Source organism: Sphaerodactylus townsendi, linkage group LG15, assembly GCF_021028975.2.
Source record: "Sphaerodactylus townsendi isolate TG3544 linkage group LG15, MPM_Stown_v2.3, whole genome shotgun sequence".
Classification (NCBI taxonomy): Eukaryota; Metazoa; Chordata; class Lepidosauria; order Squamata; family Sphaerodactylidae; genus Sphaerodactylus; species Sphaerodactylus townsendi.
The window spans coordinates 32,918,276-32,939,814 of record NC_059439.1 but is presented as its reverse complement, the minus strand read 5'-3'; the positions used below and the strand labels follow the sequence as shown (position 1 = coordinate 32,939,814).

At 46.5% G+C, this 21,539-nt stretch overlaps 1 protein-coding gene across 1 annotated transcript; it reads right to left on the bottom strand.

Moving 5' to 3' along the window:
- Positions 1–8,470: 8,470 nt before the first annotated feature.
- On the bottom strand, positions 8,471–14,343 carry LOC125445177 (ribonuclease pancreatic-like). Its single transcript, XM_048518081.1, has 2 exons — positions 14,209–14,343; positions 8,471–9,449 (listed from the first exon to the last, which is right to left on the bottom strand). The coding sequence occupies exon 2, from the start codon at positions 9,445–9,447 to the stop codon at positions 9,055–9,057; it is 393 nt and encodes a 130-aa protein (XP_048374038.1). The 5' UTR covers positions 9,448–9,449; positions 14,209–14,343; the 3' UTR covers positions 8,471–9,054.
- Between the last annotated feature and the right edge of the window lie 7,196 nt (positions 14,344–21,539).

The following is a 21,539-nucleotide window of genomic DNA, read 5'->3' as shown; positions in this document are numbered from 1 at the left end:
ACTCTCAAGATCACACGGCTTCCTCTAGCTAGTGAGGCTGGCTGCCGGTTGAGTCACCCTGTTGAGAAATGCGGTGATTCATTCACTCGAGTTTTAGAGACACAACCACACAACACGTTAGTCAACGGGTTTGTATGCAGCAGTCCCTATTTACCCTGCAGCTGAGAAGCGGTCGATTCCCTAGCTACGTATTGTTGAAGGCTTTCACGGCAGGAATCACTAGGATGTTGTGGGTTTTCCCGGTTGTATGGCCGTCTTCCGGCAGTATTTTCTCCTGACGACACCATTCTTTGTCCCCTGACAAGTTTTTGTTTACGCAGATTAGCCTTCTGTGAAGTGTCCCGCCATTTTCCCTGCTCACCTGCTTCCTTGTTTTCATGCAACCTTCATTTGGGGAGGTTGCCCGCCATCTTTCATCAAGTATTGTCGCTAAGTCATTGTCGCCTTTGGTTCTAGGGTAGAATTTGAGTAATTTTAGATGTTCATGGATTGCTACCTTGTTTTCCGCCAGCACGGCCAATTGGTTCATAGGTGCCATAGGTTCACCACCAATTGGCCGTGCTGGCAGGGGTTGATGGGAATTGTAGTCCATGAACATCTGGAGTGCCATAGGTTCGCCACCACGGGTCTAGGGTTACTTTGCTAGGCTGGCCATGTCATTTTCAGTAAGTTTCATGGTAGAGAGCGCATTCGAACTTGGATACCCTCAGTTCTAACCAATACACTTTTTTTGTGGTTTCTCTGGCATATACATCACTGAGGCCCCTTCCGCACGTGCAGAATAATGCACTTTCAATCCACTTTCAATGCACTTACTTTGCAGCTCTGCGGAATAGCTAAATCCGCTTGCAAACAGTTGTGAAACTGGATTGAAAATGCATTATTCTGCATGTGCGGAAGGGTTCCTAGTTATGTTTTAAACTCTGAAAACCACCCTGAGCCCAACCCTGGTTGGAGAGGGTGGGATACAAATTTAATGTACTACTACTACTACTACTACTACTACTACTACTACTACTACTACTAGTAGTAGTAGTAGTAGTAGTAGTAGTAGTAGTAGTAGTAGTAAGACTAGATTAATATACCCTCTATTGATTTGCAAATTGATTCGAAAGTACGTGAGCAATAAACTTATGCTCACAGAATCCATGCCCTTCGAGGAGAGACTTAGGGAGCTGGGGATGTTTGGTTTGGTGAAGAGAAGGTTAAGAGGTGACATGATAGCCCTGTTTAGATATCTGAAGGGATGTCACGTTGGGGAGGGAGCAAGCTTGTTTTCTGCTGCTCCAGAGACTAGGACAGTGATGGCGAACCTATGGCACGGGTGCCAGAGGTGGCACTCGGAGCCCTCTCTGTGGGCACACACACATAGAGTTCGTCATATGGGGGGCAGAAAATCACACACACACCCCCACACACACACATCTAGGCTGGCCTGGGCTACTGAGCACGACATGCGCGCACCGCGGTGAGCAGAGAGGACTCGGCTGGCGGGCCTGGTGCCTGTGCTCCGGGTGGCTGCTGCCCGGGAGTGGGGGGGGGCGCAGAGGAGGTAGAGATGCTAGAGAGTCACAGAACGGTGAACACAGGACTTGCTGGAGGCTAGAGCAGGCTGGCCCCTGCTCAAGCAGGTGGGGTGGAGGAGGAGGAGGAGGAGGAGTTTGGATTTATATCCCCCCTTTCTCTCCTGCAGGAGACTCAAAGGGGCTTACAATCTCCTTGCCCTTCCCCCCTCACAACAAACACCCTGTGAGGTAGGTGGGGCTGAGAGAGCTCTGAGAAGCTGTGACTAGCCCAAGGTCACCCAGCTGGCGTGTGTGGGAGTGCACAGGCTAATCTGAATTCCCCAGATAAGCCTCCACAGCTCAGGCGGCAGAGCTGGGAATCAAACCTGGTTCCTCCAGATTAGATACACGAGCTCTTAACCTCCTACGCCAACTGTTTTTTTCTAACCTAAAACCTCAGCATTCCGGTTAAATTGCCGGGTTGGCACTTTGCGATAAATAAGTGGGGTTTGGGTTTGCAATTTGGGCATTCGGTCTCAAAACGATTCGCCATCACTGGACTAGGACCAGGTGAAGGAAAAGAGATTCCACCTAAACATCAGGACAAACTTCCTGACCGTCAGGGCTGTTTGACAGTGGAACGCACGACCTCGGAGCGTGGTGGAGTCTCCTTCTTTGGAGGTCTTTAAACAGAGGCTGGATGGCCATCTGTCGGGAGTGCTTTGATTGTGTGTTCCTGCATTGCAGGGGGTCGGACTTGATGGCTTTTGGGGTCTCTTCCAACTCTATGGCCCCTTCCGCACATGCAAAATAATGCGTTTTCAAACCACTTTCACAACTGTTTGCAAGTGGATTTTGCTATTCCGCACAGCTTCAAAGAGCCCTGAAAGCAGCTTGAAAGTGCATTATTCTGCGTGTGCGGAATGAGCCTGTGTTTCTATATTTTTATGATTCTTTGATTGTATAAAGCTTGGGACAAGACCTCAGCAATGGTCAACGGACAGAGCTTCAGACCCTCCAGTCCACTCCATTCACCTCGCACAAGTGGAAGAAGCAAAAATACATTACGCAAGTGAAATCGATCAGTTTTGCTGGTCCCCTCCGTTTTGCATCCAGAGGAGAAACAGGAAGCATCCATCTGTTTTTCCTCCAGAAGGAAAACAAAAGAATGTCCCACGTGCCCCAGCCTGAGGAACGACAGGCGAAGGATCCATCACTTATCTGCATACATGATTGACGAGGCCATAGAACAATAAGGAACGCGATGCTTTTGTTCATGGCACATTGTCCTTAGCCAAGACGTGGAACCAAAGTCCGGGTTGTTCGCCCAACCTTTTCTAGTGACCTCTGGGGAATGACAATGAAATGACAGTCTTGGCAGGGCCGTCCTGACCCGTTCAACCTGGTCGTCCTTGCGATGGGTTTGTCCTAGGGATAATGGAGGCTGCTTGGTGTCGGATCGTCACATTTGCACTGTCAGGCTGCAAAGGAGTTCAGGGGGTAGTCGCGAACAGTACGGGCCCAGAGGCGTAGCTAGGGGAAATGGAGACCAGTGCAAAATCTCGTTTCATTTGTGTTTTTTGTATTTTTCCAGTTCTTGGCCTGCAGGGGGCGCAGTTTTTAGGCTAGCAGCATCAGAATTTCTGGATGTCTTTAGGGATCTCCTCCTGGATGTGGATACCATCCTATTTCAGCCTGGTGGTTTGGGTTTGTTCAGTCCAAAGTTAAGTGGACTCTCAAAGGCGTAGCAGCCCCCATCTCCTCTATTAGCTCCGCTGGAAATAATGGGGATGGGGCAACTCCCTTGGGAGTCCATAACTTTGGGACCCCTGAACCAAACCCTCACCTAACTTGGGTGAGTACTCTTTCACTGTGAAGAGTCCCCTGAAAACTCCCTGAAATTTTGGTGCTGCTAGCATAAAAACTTTGCCCCCTGCAGGCCAAAAACTGAAAAACACTAAAAAATACAAAAACAAACCTTGAAATTTTCTTGCTTCCCAAGGTAAAGTGAAGTGCACCTACTGGCCCCTTTGTGATAGCTACATGCAGCCTCTGGTATGGCCCAATGCATGAAAGGAAAATGGGCCAGCTCCCCACCAACACAGGTTGTCTTAAGGCTTGCCAAAGTCCAGGTAGGCCCTGGATTTCTCCCAGATCTACAGACTACGGATCTATAGACTACAGAAATTAGTTTCCCTAGAGCCGTGGTGGCAAACCTTTAGCACTCCAAATGTTGCCAGGACTATTAGCATTCATCCCCATACCAGCCTGCCAGCATGGCAGTGGGCTGACGGGAATTGTCAGTCCATAACATCTGGGATGGGTTCCAAAGGTTCGCCACCACTGCCCTAGAGGAAATGGCTACTGGGTGGACTCTGTCATGTAACCCCGTTGAGGTTCCTCCTCAAACTCTGCCTTCTCCGGGCTCTACCCTGAAATGTTCAGACCCAGAGTTGGCAACCCTAGAGTTTCCTCAGTCCCTTCCAACTCGCCTCCTTGGTGTTCTCAAAAGACAGGCTAGGAATGGCAGCTGGTAAAAATCAGTCTCTTGTCTTGTCCTTAACTCAGCCCAACTAGAAAACTCATGTCCTATAGATTTGTTTTTCTTCTCTGTGAAATTGGGGCTCATCCATTGTCAGTACATTGGTTCATTAGGCAGGGGGTTGTTCTTATGGCTGCCTCTGAGTTTCTGACTAGTCAATAAACCCATAAGATCCAACTGAGCAGGCCTGTCACTCATCTTTCATTCCTAGGTAGTGGGGGGTGGGGGTGGGGGCTGTCAGTTGGAGAAATGGATTTCTAAGGTCCCAATTGCCCCCCCCCCCTCACTAAGGGGTGCCGCAAAGTCTGGCACGAGAGCAAGAGAATGCTCCGCACAAAATGGAGGCATTTCAGAGGGTCTGGGGATTTATCTTGTGTGTCAAACCAGGGAAGACAGTCAGTCGGCCACTGAATTCCCCCCCCCCCCCGCCCTAAAGTTTGCCTGGTTGGATGATGGGGCCAGCTAATTCCCGTTGCGTCACCCCAAGGTGATTTAATCAGTGCTCTGAGCAGGCTACTTATCCTATCTCAGTGATGGCTAACCTTTTTGAGACTGAGTGCCCAAATTGCAACCCAAAACCCACTTATTTATACGAAAGTAGCCGCCAACCTGACGGCAATTTAACCTGGAATACTAAGATCTTTAGTTTAGAAAAACGGTTGGATTCCGGAGGGCATGCTACTCAGGAGTAAGCTTGGTGGTAGTCGTTAGCTTTGCTTTGAAGCAACCATGCAACATTTTTGGAACCATGAATCACTTAATTTAGAGGGAGTTTAGCATTTCAGAAGCAAGCCCCATTGCCCGCAACCGAAGCTTACTCCCAAGTAAAGGGATCATGGCGCTTTAGTTCTTATGCATGAGAATCAAAGTGGGGTTTAACAGCTTTAACAGGGTTACTCTACTACTGGATTCCCCCAAAACTAGGGTCTTGTGGTTTAATGCTAATATATATATGTAATCAAGCTGGCTGACTGCGTCTCCAGCCAGCTCTAGATTTATGTGTAGTGTGGGAAGCGATCCCCCCCCATGATGGTGAACTCTGCTTGCATCGCGGCTACCACAGAGAGGGCTCTGAGTGCCACCTCTGGCACCCATGCCATAGGTTCGCCACCACTGTCCTATCTGCACCCATCCAAGCAATCAATCAATCAGTAGTCTGGAGAACTGTCCACGCATTCTCTAGAGTTCGGGCAAGTCATCGAGACTGTTCTATCTTTTTGTGGCAACTCCGGAAAAACCATCAACTCTTCATCTTTGGCTGTCCTGCCAGCTTACGCCATTCATAGTGTGTGTGTGTGTGTGTGTGTGTGTGTGTGTGTGTTCTGGATCCATGCATGCATCCCCTCATGTGTGGGCTCTTTCCTTTGCTCCTGGAAACGCTGATTGTTTTCCTCTTCAGCTTTGTTTTACTGGAACGTTCCTTCAAGACTGGGAACCATCTCCCATCCCTGAAACCCTCTCCGACTTCCACCCTTTCCCGTCTCAGTCAGCCCTTGCGTGCTTTCTCAAATTTGGAGAACCGGGTTTGATTCCCCCACTGTTCCACATGAACCCTGCTGGGTGACCTTGGGCTAGTCACAGTTCTCTCAGAACTCTCTCAGCCCCACCTACCTCCCAAAATGCCTACCTCACAAAGTGTTTGTTGTGGGGAGAGGAAGGGAAGGAGTTTGTAAAATCTTACTTCGAAGGGCAATCTCTTTCAAGACATTACGTCAGAATAATGCACTTTCAATCCACTTTACAGCTGGATTTTACTGTGCAAAATAGCAAAATCCACTTGCAAACAATTGTGAAAGTGGATTGAAAGTGCATTATTCTGCATGTGCGGAAGTGTCTGAATCTCCCTACAGTAGAGAAAGGCAGGATATAAATCCAAACTACTACTACTACTACTACTACTACTACTACTACTACTACTACTACTACTACTACTACTACTACTACTCTTCCTCCTCCTCCTCCTCTTCTTCTTTTTCTTTTTCTTCTCCTTCTTCTCCTTCTCCTTCTCCTCCTCCTCCTCTTCTTCTTATCTCCAGCTAATTCCCCCCAACAAAACTGGAGACTGCTTACTTAGGGTACCACTACACCTTAGAGCACCTGGGTGTTTCAATACACCACTGCTTTGCCACGAGTGCAGGTAACACAATTGTATATTCACCCAACATGAATACTTTGGGGGAACTAACATACCGAACTCCTGGGAGGTATTAAATGCACTGTTTCAGTAACAATGGCTGAGCCAGGCAAGTTCAAGGTTGCCTTGACCCAAGAGACTCCAGTGGGCTGACCCCCTGCAAAGCATATCGAGAATGATGACATGTTTTGAATTCCCATGAAGCTCTTTGGGAGACAGCAGTAGTCAAGGGTGTATGTCTGTTGACATCGTTGCTCTGAATTCCCACAGAGACCCAACCAGTCCAGGAAATGCATTACTTTATTTAATTTGTATCCCTCCTTTCTCCCCAGTGGGGACTCAAAACAGGATTACATCGTCCCCTCTCTTTTCCGTTTCCTCCTCTCAACAAACTTGCGAGGTGGGTTAGGTTGACAGAGTTGCCTGGCCTGAGGTCACCTGATGAGTTTCCATGGCACGAGTGGGGATTCGAACTGGCAACCGCAGTTCCGAGTTGTAAAGTTATGGGAAAGGGAGGAAAAGCTCTCTCTATCCACTTCCCCCAGGCATAATTTTATCATGTGCCCCCCCCCCCCCCCCCTTGCTGTCTGATTTTTCCCCCTGGTTCTTCTTGTTTAAACTAGAGTGAGTCGGGTTGCAGATGTGGTGTTTATTATCTTCCTCTTAAGAAGAGAAGAGTTTGGATTTACATCCCCCCTTTCTCTCCTGCAGGAGACTCAAAGGGGCTGACAATCTCCTTGCCCTTCCCCCTCACAACAAACACCCGGTGAGGTGGGTGGGCTGAGAGAGCTCCGAGAAGCTGTGACTAGCCCAAGGTCACCCCAGCTGGGCGGTGTGTGGGAGTGCACAGGCTAATCTTGAATTCTAGATAAGCCTCCACAGCTCAGGCGGCTGAGTGAAGCCGGGAATCAAACCCAGGTTCCTCAACAGATTAGATACACGAAGGCTCTTAACCTCCCCTCACATCGCCCACCTGCTGCTCCTTGGTTTACAGTGCTATCCTGTTGAAATGGATGATTTTGGGGGGGGTGAGATTTTATTGTATTTATTGTAATTAATGTTGTATGGCACCCTGAACCCCTTTGGGGAAGGGCATTTCATGAATCAAATAAATAAACACATTTCTAGACTGACCTGGACTTTCCAGTCATAAGGGGATGGCTGTGAGGATAACATGGGTGTTGTAAACTGTTTTGAGTTCCCATTGGTGAGAAAAGTAAGGAGTAATCACTGATTTGTGTATGGCTGTTTATATGTTACTGTCCCTTTAAGAATGAATGATGTGACATTTGGGGAAATGCAGGAGCGTGCCGCCCAGGGGGACATATGGGGTCAAATGTCCCCGAGCTGCGACCATTTAGTCACCCCCACACCCCTCCTCCCTGGTCTCATACCACTTCGAGCTTTTCATAGTCATGAGTGGGGTGGTTGCAGCCACCATAGTCCTACCTAGTAAACAGCATGATGTAACGTCACCCAATGGGTCCAGTGTTTGGATTGGGGGGCGACCTTCACCGTTATGTGTAATAAAACTAGTACAAACAAACACAGAGTCAAGTTTTGCTCTTCAAGAAAAGAAATGTATTATAGAAAACAAGTCTCATGGTTATTATTGAACTGAGAGGATATAATACATTGATAGCCAAGCATGTGTTACGTATTCCAAGACAAGAAATCACCAAAGGGCCTTAGACTCCTCCTTGCCACTAGGTGGCAGTAGCATGGAGAGACTGGCGATTGACTAAAAATGGCAGCTGAGAATTCTATTGGTTACTTCAGTTAACAAGCACATAATTAATATTGACCAGACACATCCATTAAATTTGATTTTCCACTTTTACACCCCTAGAACTTTCTGAGCATCATCAGGATTTAGAAGGAAACAATGGGTGGTACATTTTGGAACACAATAAAGGCTCACCGGAAACCAGAGTGGAACAAACCACTGCAGAGAAAGTAAAATGCAACATATAACTGGTAGAGAACGTGTAAGAGGCAGAAAGCCACTGAGAATAGGCTGCAGACGTGCTATGTCAGCGTATCACTGTTTGTTTTTTCAACAAAAATTTGGAGGCGACACCATCAGTTAAAATCGGGTTGTGGGAAGAGGAAGCCGATCTCTTGAGCCTACAAGCTATTTAGGGAGCCATGTTGACGTTGGCTCCCTGATGTGCTACCTTTCTTGTTGCAGGGCAGATTTTATTCGCACACAGATGAGCACTCAAAATATAATAATAATAATAATAATAAGCCTTTATTTGGCATAACAGCACTCAAAATATGACACCCCCCAGGGACATATTTGCCTCACAAAGGAGTACTAAAAATATAACCGTCTCCGAGGGGTATTCCGTCACATTCTGCTGCTTGTGTAGGCCACACAACTCTATTTAGATTAGGGCTACCAAGCCCCAAGAGGGGGTGGCAGAATCTCTCAACCCGATTTCTTGTGTGTCCCACCCCCCATCAGAGTGACAGCAAAAGAAAAACTAAAAAGAAAAATAAGGCCTCATCTACATACAGGAATGTCTTACCATAGAGTTCCTGACAATTCCTAGAGATACCTGAAAGCGACAAAAGGATAGCTTTAGGGATTACTGGGAACTCTATGGCAAGAGCGAACAGTTTCATCATACGCTTCCTGGCAATTCCTAGAACTACCCTTTGTCACTGTCAGGGAGGTCTAGGAACCACCAGGAATTTGATGATAAGAACTTGTTTCCTTTTTAACGTTTCCCCTGGGATGCTGCCGCCCCACAATGTTTCCACTACTCTGCAACCCTACTTTAAATGAAAAACTTGTCTGCAGGTATAATGCCGGTCTCAGACAGTGTGAACTCCTACTAAACGCACGGGGACCCCTCTGAAGCAGATCACGCGGATCCTCCGCCGCTCAGTTCTGCCTCTGTATCTCTGCAGCGTCTTGGTGGGGACCCCCCCTTGGAATAACAGTTAGTCACGGTGAAGTCGGCCTGGCTATCTGAAATGGTGCGGTTCATGTTCATTCCTCCAGCACCACAGACGAGTTTGAGGTGGCTGGGCCTGGCATGGATGAAGGCGTTTCTTTTCTTACAGGAGGAACTCGTCAGGCCCTGCACTCTCATCTTCCACTGACAGTAGGAACTGGGGTTGGTTGACATCCGCCTCGGGTCGACGTGTTGCCTCAGGAATGTCTCATAATTGTGTTGGTTCCCGTCCACCAAGGAGACCAGGAAGAGGATCGAACACAGAAGCAGCAGGGCGAGAAGGAGTTCCTTCAGAGCCATGGCTGAGAAAAAAGGAAGAGGAAATGTTGGACTAAAACTGACTCCGCATATATGGAAATTAGGGGGCACTGTAGTTTCCTTTGCTCTAGAACAGGGGTAGGGAGCCTTTAACACTCAAAGAGCCATTTGGACCCGTTTTCCACGGGAAAAGAAAACACTTGGAGCCGCCAATAATTTCTGACATTTAAAATAAAGATAACACTATATATATTGGGGCTTTTTACCTTTTACTCCACTCACATTCTGAGAAGCTGCTTGATGGATCGTCCGCCTCTGCTGCCTCGGGTAAGGCGAGGGAAGAGATAGGAGACCAGCGGCTCAGCCTCAGCTAGCCACGAAAGCGCCCACCCTGCTCCAAGCGGGGCAGGCTGAGAGGAAAGCCGCACGGCGCTGACCCAGCCAACTTCTGCTTGGGGCGGTTAGTTGGTGCACTTTCCGCTCCCACCTGCACTACTGCCTGCAGAGAGTAGGGCAACGGGAGATAAGGAGCAGTGAAGCTTGGCTCAAATCGAGCCGCAGTGCAAGGGGCAGAAGAGCCGCAGGTTCCCCTACCCCTGCTCTAGAACCCATGCTGGTATTTGAATTACGCTTTTCTTTGTCTATGCTTTATCTCTGGCCATTGTCACACACGTGGTCTCCTTTGCACAGACTGTACATTCCCTTTGGGTCGTATTTTCATTAGACAAGTGTTTCCCCTCCCCGGAACTTGCTGGGCTGCAGATCAGAGAACCCCCTGTGGTTTGTACAAGTGGGCAAAGTGTAATTTTTGCCTTCATAGGGAAAGTGAAGCAGACTACTCTGTGGTTTTTTTTGCTTCATTTGGATTTTCCGCTCATCTCTGTCTTCCCCCACCTGTGCATTTTGAGCTGAGGAACCAAATTCATTATCGAGGAACAAGGTAAAATATGAATTTGTCTGCGATATAATTATTCACTGATGCGTCAAAATTTTTAAAACTGCACTGCTTGGTGCTGGACATATAGATCAGGGTTATTTAACAGGTACTGCTTGGAGGGACCTCATGGGATCCGATATCCCGGGCACCTGCAACCACGTTTGGTGACATGGGGACGCTACCCCTCATACGCTCCTCCTTCAACCCTCTCTCCAGGCTCTATACACTGATTACAAAACCTGCTGATCCTTTTTTCTAGTACCGCAGAAAGCCTAAAATAAGACAGGTGTCTTATCATTAATTCTTTTGCTCCCAAAGATGCGCTATGTCTTATTTTCTCAGGAGATGTCTTATTTTTTTTTCTGTGTTTCCTGTTATTGCGTCAGGGTGTGCTTCCAAAGCAAAAATCCATTGCTCACGTCTCTTACTTTTAGGGATGCCTTTATATTTCAGACTTTACGAGCCGGCAAAGGCACCTCCTACCTATGTCTTATTTTCAGGGGGGATGTCCTATGATCTGGGAAATATGGTGCAGTGGCTAAGGCTCAGTTCTAGCGGCATTCAATAAAGACTTCTGATCAAGTATCCAGAGCCTGTTTATTGACTCCAGTCGAAGACCTGACATTACGCCAGTTCAGGAGGGGTGTGGTAAAACGGTTGCATTCATCCCTGTCGTTTTCCCGCCAGAAAACCCCCCTCCCTGGTTCCCACGGGCTGTGAGAATGTTACAGTGGAAAGAAGGATGTTTGGGAGTCGAGCCTCTCAAGGACAGCGCAGTGATCGTGTCCTCCTGGAGGGTCGGCACCAGGGTTGCATCTAGTTTAGCTATAGTTGCAAGGCTCAAAGGAAAACGGAAGAGCAAGAAAGATCCATTAACATATCAGAGGTGAAGACAGCTTCCCGCCCTCCGCACAGGCAGGTGTGAGCTCCTTAGTCCCATTCATTGATGCCCGGCTCCATCCTATCATTATACCTCACCGAAGTCCTTCTGTTCCCCAGATCCCAGACTCCACCTCAAATTCTCCTGGAATCTCCCAACCTGGAGTTGGCAACCTCTCGCATATAGGATAAAGTTCGGGTCTGCCAGAAATCATTGTTCTGCGCGTGGAAATGCCGTTCTGTCACAAGAACTGCTTGATTTAACATGCTGCTACGGAGCGGGCTATGGGGGCTATGGAAACGCTCAGATCGTATATAACCTGTTGGAAGTGAAGGACTTTACGCTGTTTCGGCCTCATACCTCTACAGAGGGGTTTTACTAGAGAGCTAGTGGTTAGATGAGGGACCTAGGAGTTTGACACCTTTACTCTATCATGCTGGTTCTATCCCTTTGATGTTAGACTGATAATTTCAGGGACTTCCTTCCTTCCCGCTTCTTCCTCGACCCTTCTCTCTTCTTGTTCCCACCATGCCTAGAAAGAGGATGGATGCTCCTCGTGATTCATCCCCATCCAGCTAGATTAGGATAGCATAGTGACTCTACCTACCTACCTTTCTATTCAGAATGGAGTTCACTAATAAATACTCCTTTTAGATTAGAAACTACAACTGACTCCTCGACTTTCTTTTGTGTAAGTCTCTGCCATTAGAACCATCATCACACACCTGCACGGTCGGCAGTAAGGGCTTCTGCTGTGTTCCTAGCCACCCGCAAGCCTGCTAACTGCCAGCTTCACGGAATCAGGGATGAAATCTCCGAGGAGCACTTACCCCAACATAACCCATGTGGATATATCCAGGAATTTGCAGAAAGAAAATAAACGAAAATGAAAGAAAAATCAACTCCCCAAAGACCCACCTCTTGCAATGCCCTTCCATCAGTTGTATCAACAGGGAGATTTGCTAAAACCCCTTACCACCAAAGGCTATGCATATGCAACAGGAACTGTAGAATACGGGTGTCAAAGAAAACTCGAGATGTTCTTCCAGGACCATAGTTTATCATCCCCTGCCAGCACCATGCTGGCAGGGGATGATGGGAACTGTAGTCCATAACATCTGGAGGGCCGCGAGTTTGACACCTGTGGTGTAGACTCCATAGATCATATTTTACTTTACTGTCCACTTTACGCTGTGCCCAGAGTCAAATACTTGTCATCCTGGCTGCTCAAAAAAGAGCATGCATCTGACTCGCAAAAGATTACCTTTCTGTTGGACAGCCCCAGTAGAGACGCAAACGATGCGTCACAAATCTTGGATTTTGTATATATGAAACAGCTACCTAGGAGCAAAATCCTGAACATCGTTCTTTCTGCACATTGGCTTTTAGTTTCCCTCTCTTTGGTGAAGTGAACTTGTGTATATAATATTGTTATGCCAGTAAAGGTTCTTTGTTGTTTGTTGTTGTTCCCCAAAGACCTTTGAAAAGAAGGGGGATTCTTTGTCCCTGTGACAATTTTGCAATCTGCCATGTCACTCTGAAACTACTGGATCACCCCCAGGAGGAAAAATTCTTAAGTACAGCCTGTGTCTCCGTGGTGCTTAATATTTACTTTTTGTATTCTTCTCCAGCTTGGTTGAATTTTTTTTTAACGTTAGACTTGAAAAACAGGGGTGGCTGATTTGTAACCCTTTATGTTTCTGTCTATCGAGACTCAAAAATACATATCTAAGACTCCAGGTGAATACCATGGGAGTCTCTGGTTTTAAAAAAGGTAACACTCCCTATGCTATTCATTCATCATATGATCAATTTACTATAACCCACAAGGAGAGTTCTGATGGAGAAAGCGAAAGAGTTAACCTTGCAAAGACAACTTTGGTAACTCTTCAAGGAAAACTTTTTCTCTCTCCAGCTAGCTGCCTTTCTCGTTCCGCACATGCAGAATAATGCACTTTCAAACTGCTTTCAGTGCTCTTTGAAGCTGTGCGGAATGGTAAAATCCACTTGCAAACAGTTGTGAAAGTGGTTTTAAAACGCATTATTTTGCGTGTACAGAAGGGGCCTCGGATAATTCTCTCTGGTTTAGGGAGAGTTGTTGAAGAAGAAGAGTTTGGATTTATATACCTCTCATTTCTGTAAAGTCTCCAGCCCTGCTAAAATCACTCCCATACACAACGAGACCATGTGGAGTCTGTCCTGTTGCTTCTTAAAGTGCAAGAAGGTATTCAGGGGCCAAAAGAAATAATTGAGCAATTTTCTGTGGAAACACACACACACACAAAAAGCATCGTTTCTTTTGTGCTCCGTACATGGCAATTGACTGAATGTTCCTCTTTTTGTGTGTGGAGAAAATGAAATATGCGAGCTGTTTCGCAAGCGAAAGGGTGACATCGTTTGATTGTTTATATCGTTTAACAGTTCAAGTTTGTTTCGCTGGTTTCCTCACATTTAGTGCCCAGAGCGTGGAAAGTCGCCTGTCTCGGCTGAAAAGCAAATGTCGCTCCAGAAATGTGCTTGCATGTCAACACATACTAACCCCAATAATAAAGCTAATTCTTGCAAATACAGATATGGTGTGTTTTTGTGTGTATGTGAAAAAGACCTAACTTCTAATCCAAGAGAAGAAGAAGGGTTTGGATTTATATCCTGCCCTTCTCTCCTGTGAGGAGACTCCAAGGGGCTTACAAACTCCTTTCCCTTCCTCTCCCCACAACAGACCCTTTGTGAGGCAGGTGGGGCTGAGAGAGTTCTGAGAGAACTGTGACTGGCCCAAGGTCACCCAGCAGGCTTCATGTGTAGGAGCGGGGAAACAAATCCAGTTCACTGGATAAGAGACCGCCCCTCCTGCGGAGGAGTGGGGAATCAAACCCGGTTCTCCAGTTTAGAGTCCACCACTCTTAACCACCGCACCACGCTGCCTCTCAACAACTCTCTATTCCCCCAATATAAGCAGTTTCTTCCAATTTCGTTTTTTGCAACTGACCTGCACCCGAACGCTCTTGAGTTCTCAGCTGCAGGGTCCAAATGGAGGAAAGTCTGTGGGGAAACAAACGACCGATCACAAAAATATATACTCAAAGACCTAATTCATTCCACAGCATGTTAGCAACAGTTCAAAAGCTCCCCTCGGCAAATGCGGCTTGCGAAATTGTCTGTCTGGTTGGGATCCTGGGCCCCCAAGTCCCCGGAAAGAAGATATCAGTCTTATATTAGAGACCTTGAAGTGTGGGACGAAACCTGAAAAATGCCAAAGCTGGCAACTTTAAAACTCGTTGCATTCCCAAAAGACACAAATAGGCACTAATATTAGGATTTTTTTTTATAGCGAGCTGCAAAATGGACTGTTATGTGTCACAGAAGAAACTTAACATGAATAAAAAGCGAGCACGTTTATTCATCGACTGTCGTAAGATCAAGAAGGGTTCCCTAAATAAATAATTCCTCATGCATGTGCTAGCGGGACTTTCAGGTTCACATTCCGGCCGTCTCCTGTTAGAAAAGGAACAAGGAGTAGGGGGTGAGAAAGACTTTTTCTTGAGATTTGGTCTGAGGAGGCGGTACTGACCTTGAAAATCCAAGGGTATGACTCCGAAGAAGGCAACTTCTTGATGTACCAAACATGCCTATTGGATCCGCTGGCCGTACCAGTTCAGATTCTCTACGCTGCAGAATGAAGCCACACGTCCAGTGCTCCTTCTCTGAAGCTTCCATGCATTCCCATCATACACCTGGAAAATTTATGTGAGGTAGAGCATTACCTTTAAAGTAGGAAGGAGTGTCTTTATTCACCCAGCCCTGCAATCAGAGATGAATAAGGGAATAAGCACCCTTTGTTAAGCTTTCTTGATGTAGTTAGATAAGATCACATCTGCACCGAGTATGATTTTCTGCTTTTTACTGCACCCATTTCTGGACACCTGATCCAATGGTGGAGCAGGCTATCTCTCTCCTGAAAGGCACCCAACGTTTTCTGATAAGTATTGTCGAAGGCTTTCACGGCCGGAATCACTTGGGTGCTGTGTGGTTTCCGGGCTGTATGGCCGTGTTCTAGCAGCATTCTCTCCTGACGTTTCGCCTGCATCTGTGGCTGGCATCTTCAGAGTGATCTGATAAGCTTTTCTGATAAAGTTTTCCACCTTTCCTGGTAGAAGAAAGATCTCTCTCGTCCCTTCCGCGGGTACGCAGTCAGAATAACGCGCTTGCTCCATCGCTTCAATGCACTTCTTGCCCGCTGGATTTGCCACCGCAAGCGGAAGGAGCCGCTAAATCCGCTTGCAAACAATTGTGAAAGTGTATTGAAAGTGCCTACTTTTTCAACAACCTTTATTTGGCATTTAAAAATAGGTTCTAGAGCAGGGGTAGGGAACCTTTAACACTCAAAGAGCCATTTTGGACTTCGCTTTCCCACGGGAAAAAGAAAAATACTGTTTGCGTCATAAAATAATTTTTGACATTTAATAAAATAAAGATAACAATGGTATATGGGGTTGCCTTTTACCTTTTACTCCTCCTCTCATTCCTGGAGAAGCGATGGATGCAATTCCTCACTCTTGCCATGCCTGCAGGGCGGCAAGGATGGGGCCAGCGGCTCCTCGGCCTTGCCCGACCCACGGGGAAAGCGCCAGCCTATTTCGAACAGGCGCGGGTGAGAGGGGAAAACTCCATGGCGCTTGCCCAGCTGGGTCAGCGTACGGTGAACTGGGGCTTCTGCCCTGCTGCCTGTGGGTAAGGCGCAAGGATGAAGCCGGGCGTTTGCCTTTGCTGGCGCGGGAACCGGAAGCGCCACGCCCACGGCTCCAACGTGGGCGGCGAAGGGGAAGAGGGCCAATGGCAGACACTGCGATTAGCAGCAGGGCGTAGCAAGTGCTGGATGAAACTACCAGTGACTCGGCTCCATGTAAGACGTCAAGAAAGTAAGCGGGCAAGAAGAGCGCGATCGCTGCTCTTGAGCCGCAGGTTCCCTACCCCCCAGTTCTACCGGAGCATTGCCAGGACATTTTTGGAAATACAAATCCAAGAGTACATTCAAAGCGCCAGACAGGGGAGGCAGGAGACTATATAGCGGTAGTAGCATTACTACTTAGAAAGTTCTGTCACTTGTAAAAGACATTTTGCTAAGGCTTTTTTCCAAGAGCATTTAGACATTCTGTGTTGTTTAACAGAAGCTCCACAACAAGAACAGCTCGTAGAGTCACTTTCAGATTTGTCTAAAGAGGCCAGCTCTGGGAGAGAAATTCTCTAATGCCCACATATCTCGGACACAGTCAAGAATAATGTGAGCAAGAGTCTCCACTTTGATTTTTTACAGGTGTGGACAAACCCTCGATCCTGGAGAGGGACCGGATAAAGTAACGACTCCTTTGTAATGGCCGCATGGGAAGGTATTGGATCTGGCCCGCTTGTGTGATAATCCATCTCTGTTAGGGGGTTCAGTTAATAATTCAAGATATTTTGGCTATGTGCCCTGTTCCGATATTATTCATTGTGAGAGGCTTAGAGCATGATTTATTTGTTTGCCCCAACAAGATATGATATTCCTGTTCTAGAAGTCTACTTTTCAAGGTTTGGAAAATCTCTGGGTGTCAGCATACAGAGATCTTCCAGTAATAAAACCTATTGAGTAAATTTTTTGATTTGAGAAGTTGGATACCCATTCGAGGCAAATAGGTCTTCATGCCAAGAAAGTGTATATTAAACTGCGCACATCAGAGTTAAAACATAATTTGATCCAATACTTGAATGTATTCAGCCATGCTCTTGTTATATTGAAAGTGCATTATTCTGCATGTGCGGAAGGGGCCAGTCTGCTTCATAAGATGGCCCTTTTATACCATCATGGCAGATGTCCAACTACTACAAGCAATCTGACAACTGGATAATACAGATTAAAGATTCAGTCTCTCATATCTTGAAGTGGGCAGCCTGTTGCCTTTGGCAGCTTCCCAAACAGGATGGGAGGGCAGCAACTGTCTTGCTTTGTTTTGCTTGCTACGTAGATTAACATGATGGGGCCCCTGTGCTCGAGGGTTATGCCCAGCAAGTTAAGACAGCCCTGATCTTTTAGGCTACAAACCACTTATCGGTCACTGGATGTGCTCATCTTATCCTGTTCTCTAGTCTGTTTCCAGCCTCAGAGCTAGTTGGTGGCCTGTTGCTTCGTTGTGCAGCCCAGCGAGTTTGATTCCCCACTCCTCCACAAAAGCACCAGACTCTGATCTGGTGAACTGGATTTGTTTCCCCGCTCCGCCACATGAAGCCTGCTGGGGGACTTTGGACCTATGAGCACATGAAGCTCATCTGCTGAAGTTGAATACTTACTGGCATCAGACACTTGGTATCCTTCGCCTCTATACCACTAGCGGATCTCTTCAAAAGCTGCACCTTTATTGCAGAGACTTGATATCTTAGTATTGTCTTTTGGATCCACTGTATTTGTATTATTCATTGCTTTGTTGGTGTTATCTATAATAGGTATACTTTATTGTTGATTGTGGGTCTGTTGTATGAATGCTTTAGTTATTGCCATTAACAATAGTTTTTAACTTCACACGAGTTGTGGGTCTGTTGTATGAATGCTTTAGTTATTGTCATTAACAATAGTTTTTAACTTCACACTAGAGTCAAACAGATTCTTTTTTTCCTTTCCGTAAGCTAGATACTATCTTTGGCTCATCCTGTGGACCTTGGACAAATCACAGTTCTCTTGGAACTCTCTCAGCCCCACCTGCCTCACAATGTGTCTGTTGTGGGGAGAGGAAGGGAAAGGAGCTTGTAAGCCACCTTGAGTCTCCTTACAGGAGAGGAAGACAGGATATAAATCCAAACCCTCCTTCTTCTCTCTGATTAGAAATTAGGTCTTTTTCACATACACACAAAAACACACCATATCTATATTTGCAAGAATCAACTTTATTACTGGGGTTAGCGTGGGTTGACATGCAGGCGCATTTCTGGAGCAGCATTTGCCTTGTTTCCCACTCCTACACATGAAGCCTGCTGGGTGACCTTGGGCCAGTCACAGTTCTCTCAGAACTCTCTCAGCCCCACCTGCCTCACAAAGGGTCTGTTGTGGGGAGAGGAAGGGAAAGGAGTTTGTAAGCCCCTTGGAGTCTCCTCACAGGAGAGAAGGGCAGGATATAAATCCAAACCCTTCTTCTTCTCTTGGATTAGAAGTTAGGTCTTTTTCACATACACACAAAAACACACCATATCTGTATTTGCAAGAATCAGCTTTATTATTGGGGTTAGTGTGGGTTGACACGCAAGCAAATTTCTGGAGCAGCATTTGCCTTGTCAACTGAAACAAGCTACTTTTCACACACTGCGCACTAAATGTGAGGAAGGGAACAAAACAAACTTGAACTGTTAAACCACGTAAATGACCAAACAATGTCACCCTTTCGCTTGCAAAACAGCTTGCATATTTCATTTCCTCAAAAAGAAAAGGAGGAACATTCAGCCAGTTGCCATGTGTAGAGCACAAAAGAAATGCTGCTTGTTTGTGTGTGTTTCCACAGAAAATTGCTGAACTATTTCTTTTGGCCCCTGAATATCATCTCGCGCTTAAAGAAGCAACATGGAGGACAGGGGGATTGCCAGAGCACGGCGGTGGGGAAGAATCCGAGAGTTCCGTCTCTTGCCAGATGTCATGTAGGGAAATTTCAAGAGAAATGTGGAAGGGTGGGCAGAATATCTGTGGGAATGAACGTAGAGATGAAATGTCTGAGGGAAGCAAGGAGCGAGATCTTGGACAGGGCTTCAAAGCATAAGCATAAGCATTTTATTGTCATTGTGCACGCACAACGAAATTTACAGCAGCATTCCTCGATGCACACAATTTCAGACTCATACATCATCCTCACTTTCCCCTTCCTCCACCCATCCCTACACAGCCCCAAATACATCAATATGAAGCAGCGGAGTTTAGCATAGCCACAGCTCTAGAGTAGAAGCTGTCTCTAAGCCTCTTTGTCCTAGTTCTGAGGGCCCTGTATCGTCTGCCAGATGGTAACAGTTCAAAAAGAGAGTGTGCTGGATGAGACGGGTCCCTCAGAATATTTTGGGCTTTATTTAGGCTTCGGGAATTATAGATTTCTTCCAAGGAGGGAAGAGGGCAGCCGATAATCCTTTGTGCAGTAGTGATCACCCTTTGGAGCGCCTTCCTATTCGCCACTGTGCAACTGGAGAACCATACACAGATGCAGTAGGTTAGGACACTCTCTATAGCACAGCGGTAAAAGGACACCAGAAGTTTTCCATCTAGTTGTTGCTTCCTTAAAAGTCTCAGAAAGTACAGTCTTTGCTGGGCTTTCTTAACCACCACGGCAGTCTGTACGCCCCAGGTCAAGTCCTCTTTAATCATAACGCCCAGAAATTTAAAACAAAGCCAGGTCGCTCTAACTTAAGCAGCTGTTGTGTTCACCTGAAGAGCTCTGGGCTTTCCTATAGCAGTCAACAGAGTTGGATGCCCGCCATCTTGCTCTGAAAAGAGCTCTTTGGAGACTTCCTAACTCTCAACCTGCGTTAGCCTGTCCAAGTAGGACCTGGTTCAAGTTCAGTAGCTTTTTTTAAAAAACAGCAAATCTTCCCAGATATCGAACAACATGAGCTTTGACTTTGACTTACAGGGTGGGAAAATTTATTGGTCTTTCAGTTGCAACTGATCTGCACCCGAATGCTCTTGAGTTCTCAGCTGCAGGGTCCAAATCAGAGGTGGGATCCAGCAGGTTCTCACCAGTTCCCGAGAGTGGGTTACTAATTATTTGTGTGTGCCGAGAGGGGGTTACTAATTGGGTCTGCTTTTCTGTTAGAAATTCCATTAGGTCCAAAAATCATAAAGTCCTGTTGTTTCCTATGTGGCTGGTTAGCGAAGGTAGAAAACGGGATAATTCTCCCTGTTGGGCTGTTTTAAAGACATGTTTTAGAAATATGGCAAAGTTCCTTGTTTAAGGAAAGTCTCCTTCTTTTGATTTCTAGAAACAAAATTAGGTATTTGAAAGTATTAAGTATTTGACAGACAGTCAATTAGAGGAGAAGTAGTTGTTTCTGTTGGCAGGAGACGATAGGACTTGCTATAATGGGTTTAAATTATGGACAGAAAGATACCAGCTGGAAATTAGGAACTTTTTTTAACAGTGAGAGTTTTTTTACAGTAACAGAGAAATTATTAATGCCCCGCCCCTGGAATGCCCCGCCCAGCCCCATTGGCGCTATGCCACTGTTTGAATCCCACCACCATGGGAACCTATTACTACAATTTATGGATCCCACCACTGGTCCAAATGGAAGAAGAAGAAGAAGAAGAAGAAGAAGAAGAAGAAGAAGAAGAAGAAGAAGAAGAAGAAGAAGAAGAAGAAGAAGAAGAAGAAGAAGAAGAAGAAGAAGAAGAAGAAGAAGAAGAAGAAGAAGAGGAGGAGGAGGAGGAGGAGGAGGAGTTTGGATTTATATTCCCCCCCTTTCTCTCCTGCAGGAGACTCAAAGGGGCTTACAATCTCCTTGCCCTTCCCCCCTCACAACAAACACCCTGTGAGGTAGGTGGGGCTGAGAGAACTCCCAGAAGCTGTGACTAGCCCAAGGTCACCCAGCTGGCGTGTGTGGGAGTGTACAGGCTAATCTGAATTCCCTAGATAAGCCTCCACAGCTCAGGCGGCAGAGCTGGGAATCAAACCCGGTTCCTCCAGATTAGATACACGAGCTCTTCACCTCCTACACCACTGCTGCTACACCACTGCTGGAGGAAAGTCTGTGGTGAAACAAGCAACTGATGATATAAATATATATTTAAGGACCTAATTCATTGCACAGCATGTCATCAACAGTTCAAAAGCTTGTCTCAGCAAAATTATTATGTAGATCTCAGTTGGGGCAGGGAAAGAATAGAAAAAATAAGGAAGAGTCAGCTGGTTTCTACATACAGGATGCGAAACAAACAGTGCTTGTTTGCGTGTTTCCACAGAAATGTATTCCTTTCTTTCTTTGAACCCTGAACTTCCTTGAACTTTTGAAAGCCAGTATAGAGGACAGAGGGACCAGAGTGGGGTGGTGGGAGAAGCCGAGAGCTCTGGATTCCTGTCTCAGGTGTTGGTTCTCGCCAGGTGTCAAGAGAAATGTGGACGCATGTGTCGAATGCCTGGGGAAATGAATGTGGAGGTGGAACACCTGAGGAGCGAGATCTTGGGCAGGGGTTCAAAGGCAGGCCTCTCTAACTTCAGCAGCTATTGTGTTCATCTAGCTTTCGTATAGCAGTCCACTGAGGTGGGTGCCCACCATCTTACTCTGAAAAGAGCTCCTTGAAGGTTTCCTGACTCACAATAG

Bases quoted from the DNA above. Each gene is read 5' to 3' on its own strand.
- LOC125445177 (XM_048518081.1), bottom strand. From the start codon at position 9,447: ATGGCTCTGAAGGAACTCCTTCTCGCCCTGCTGCTTCTGTGTTCGATC.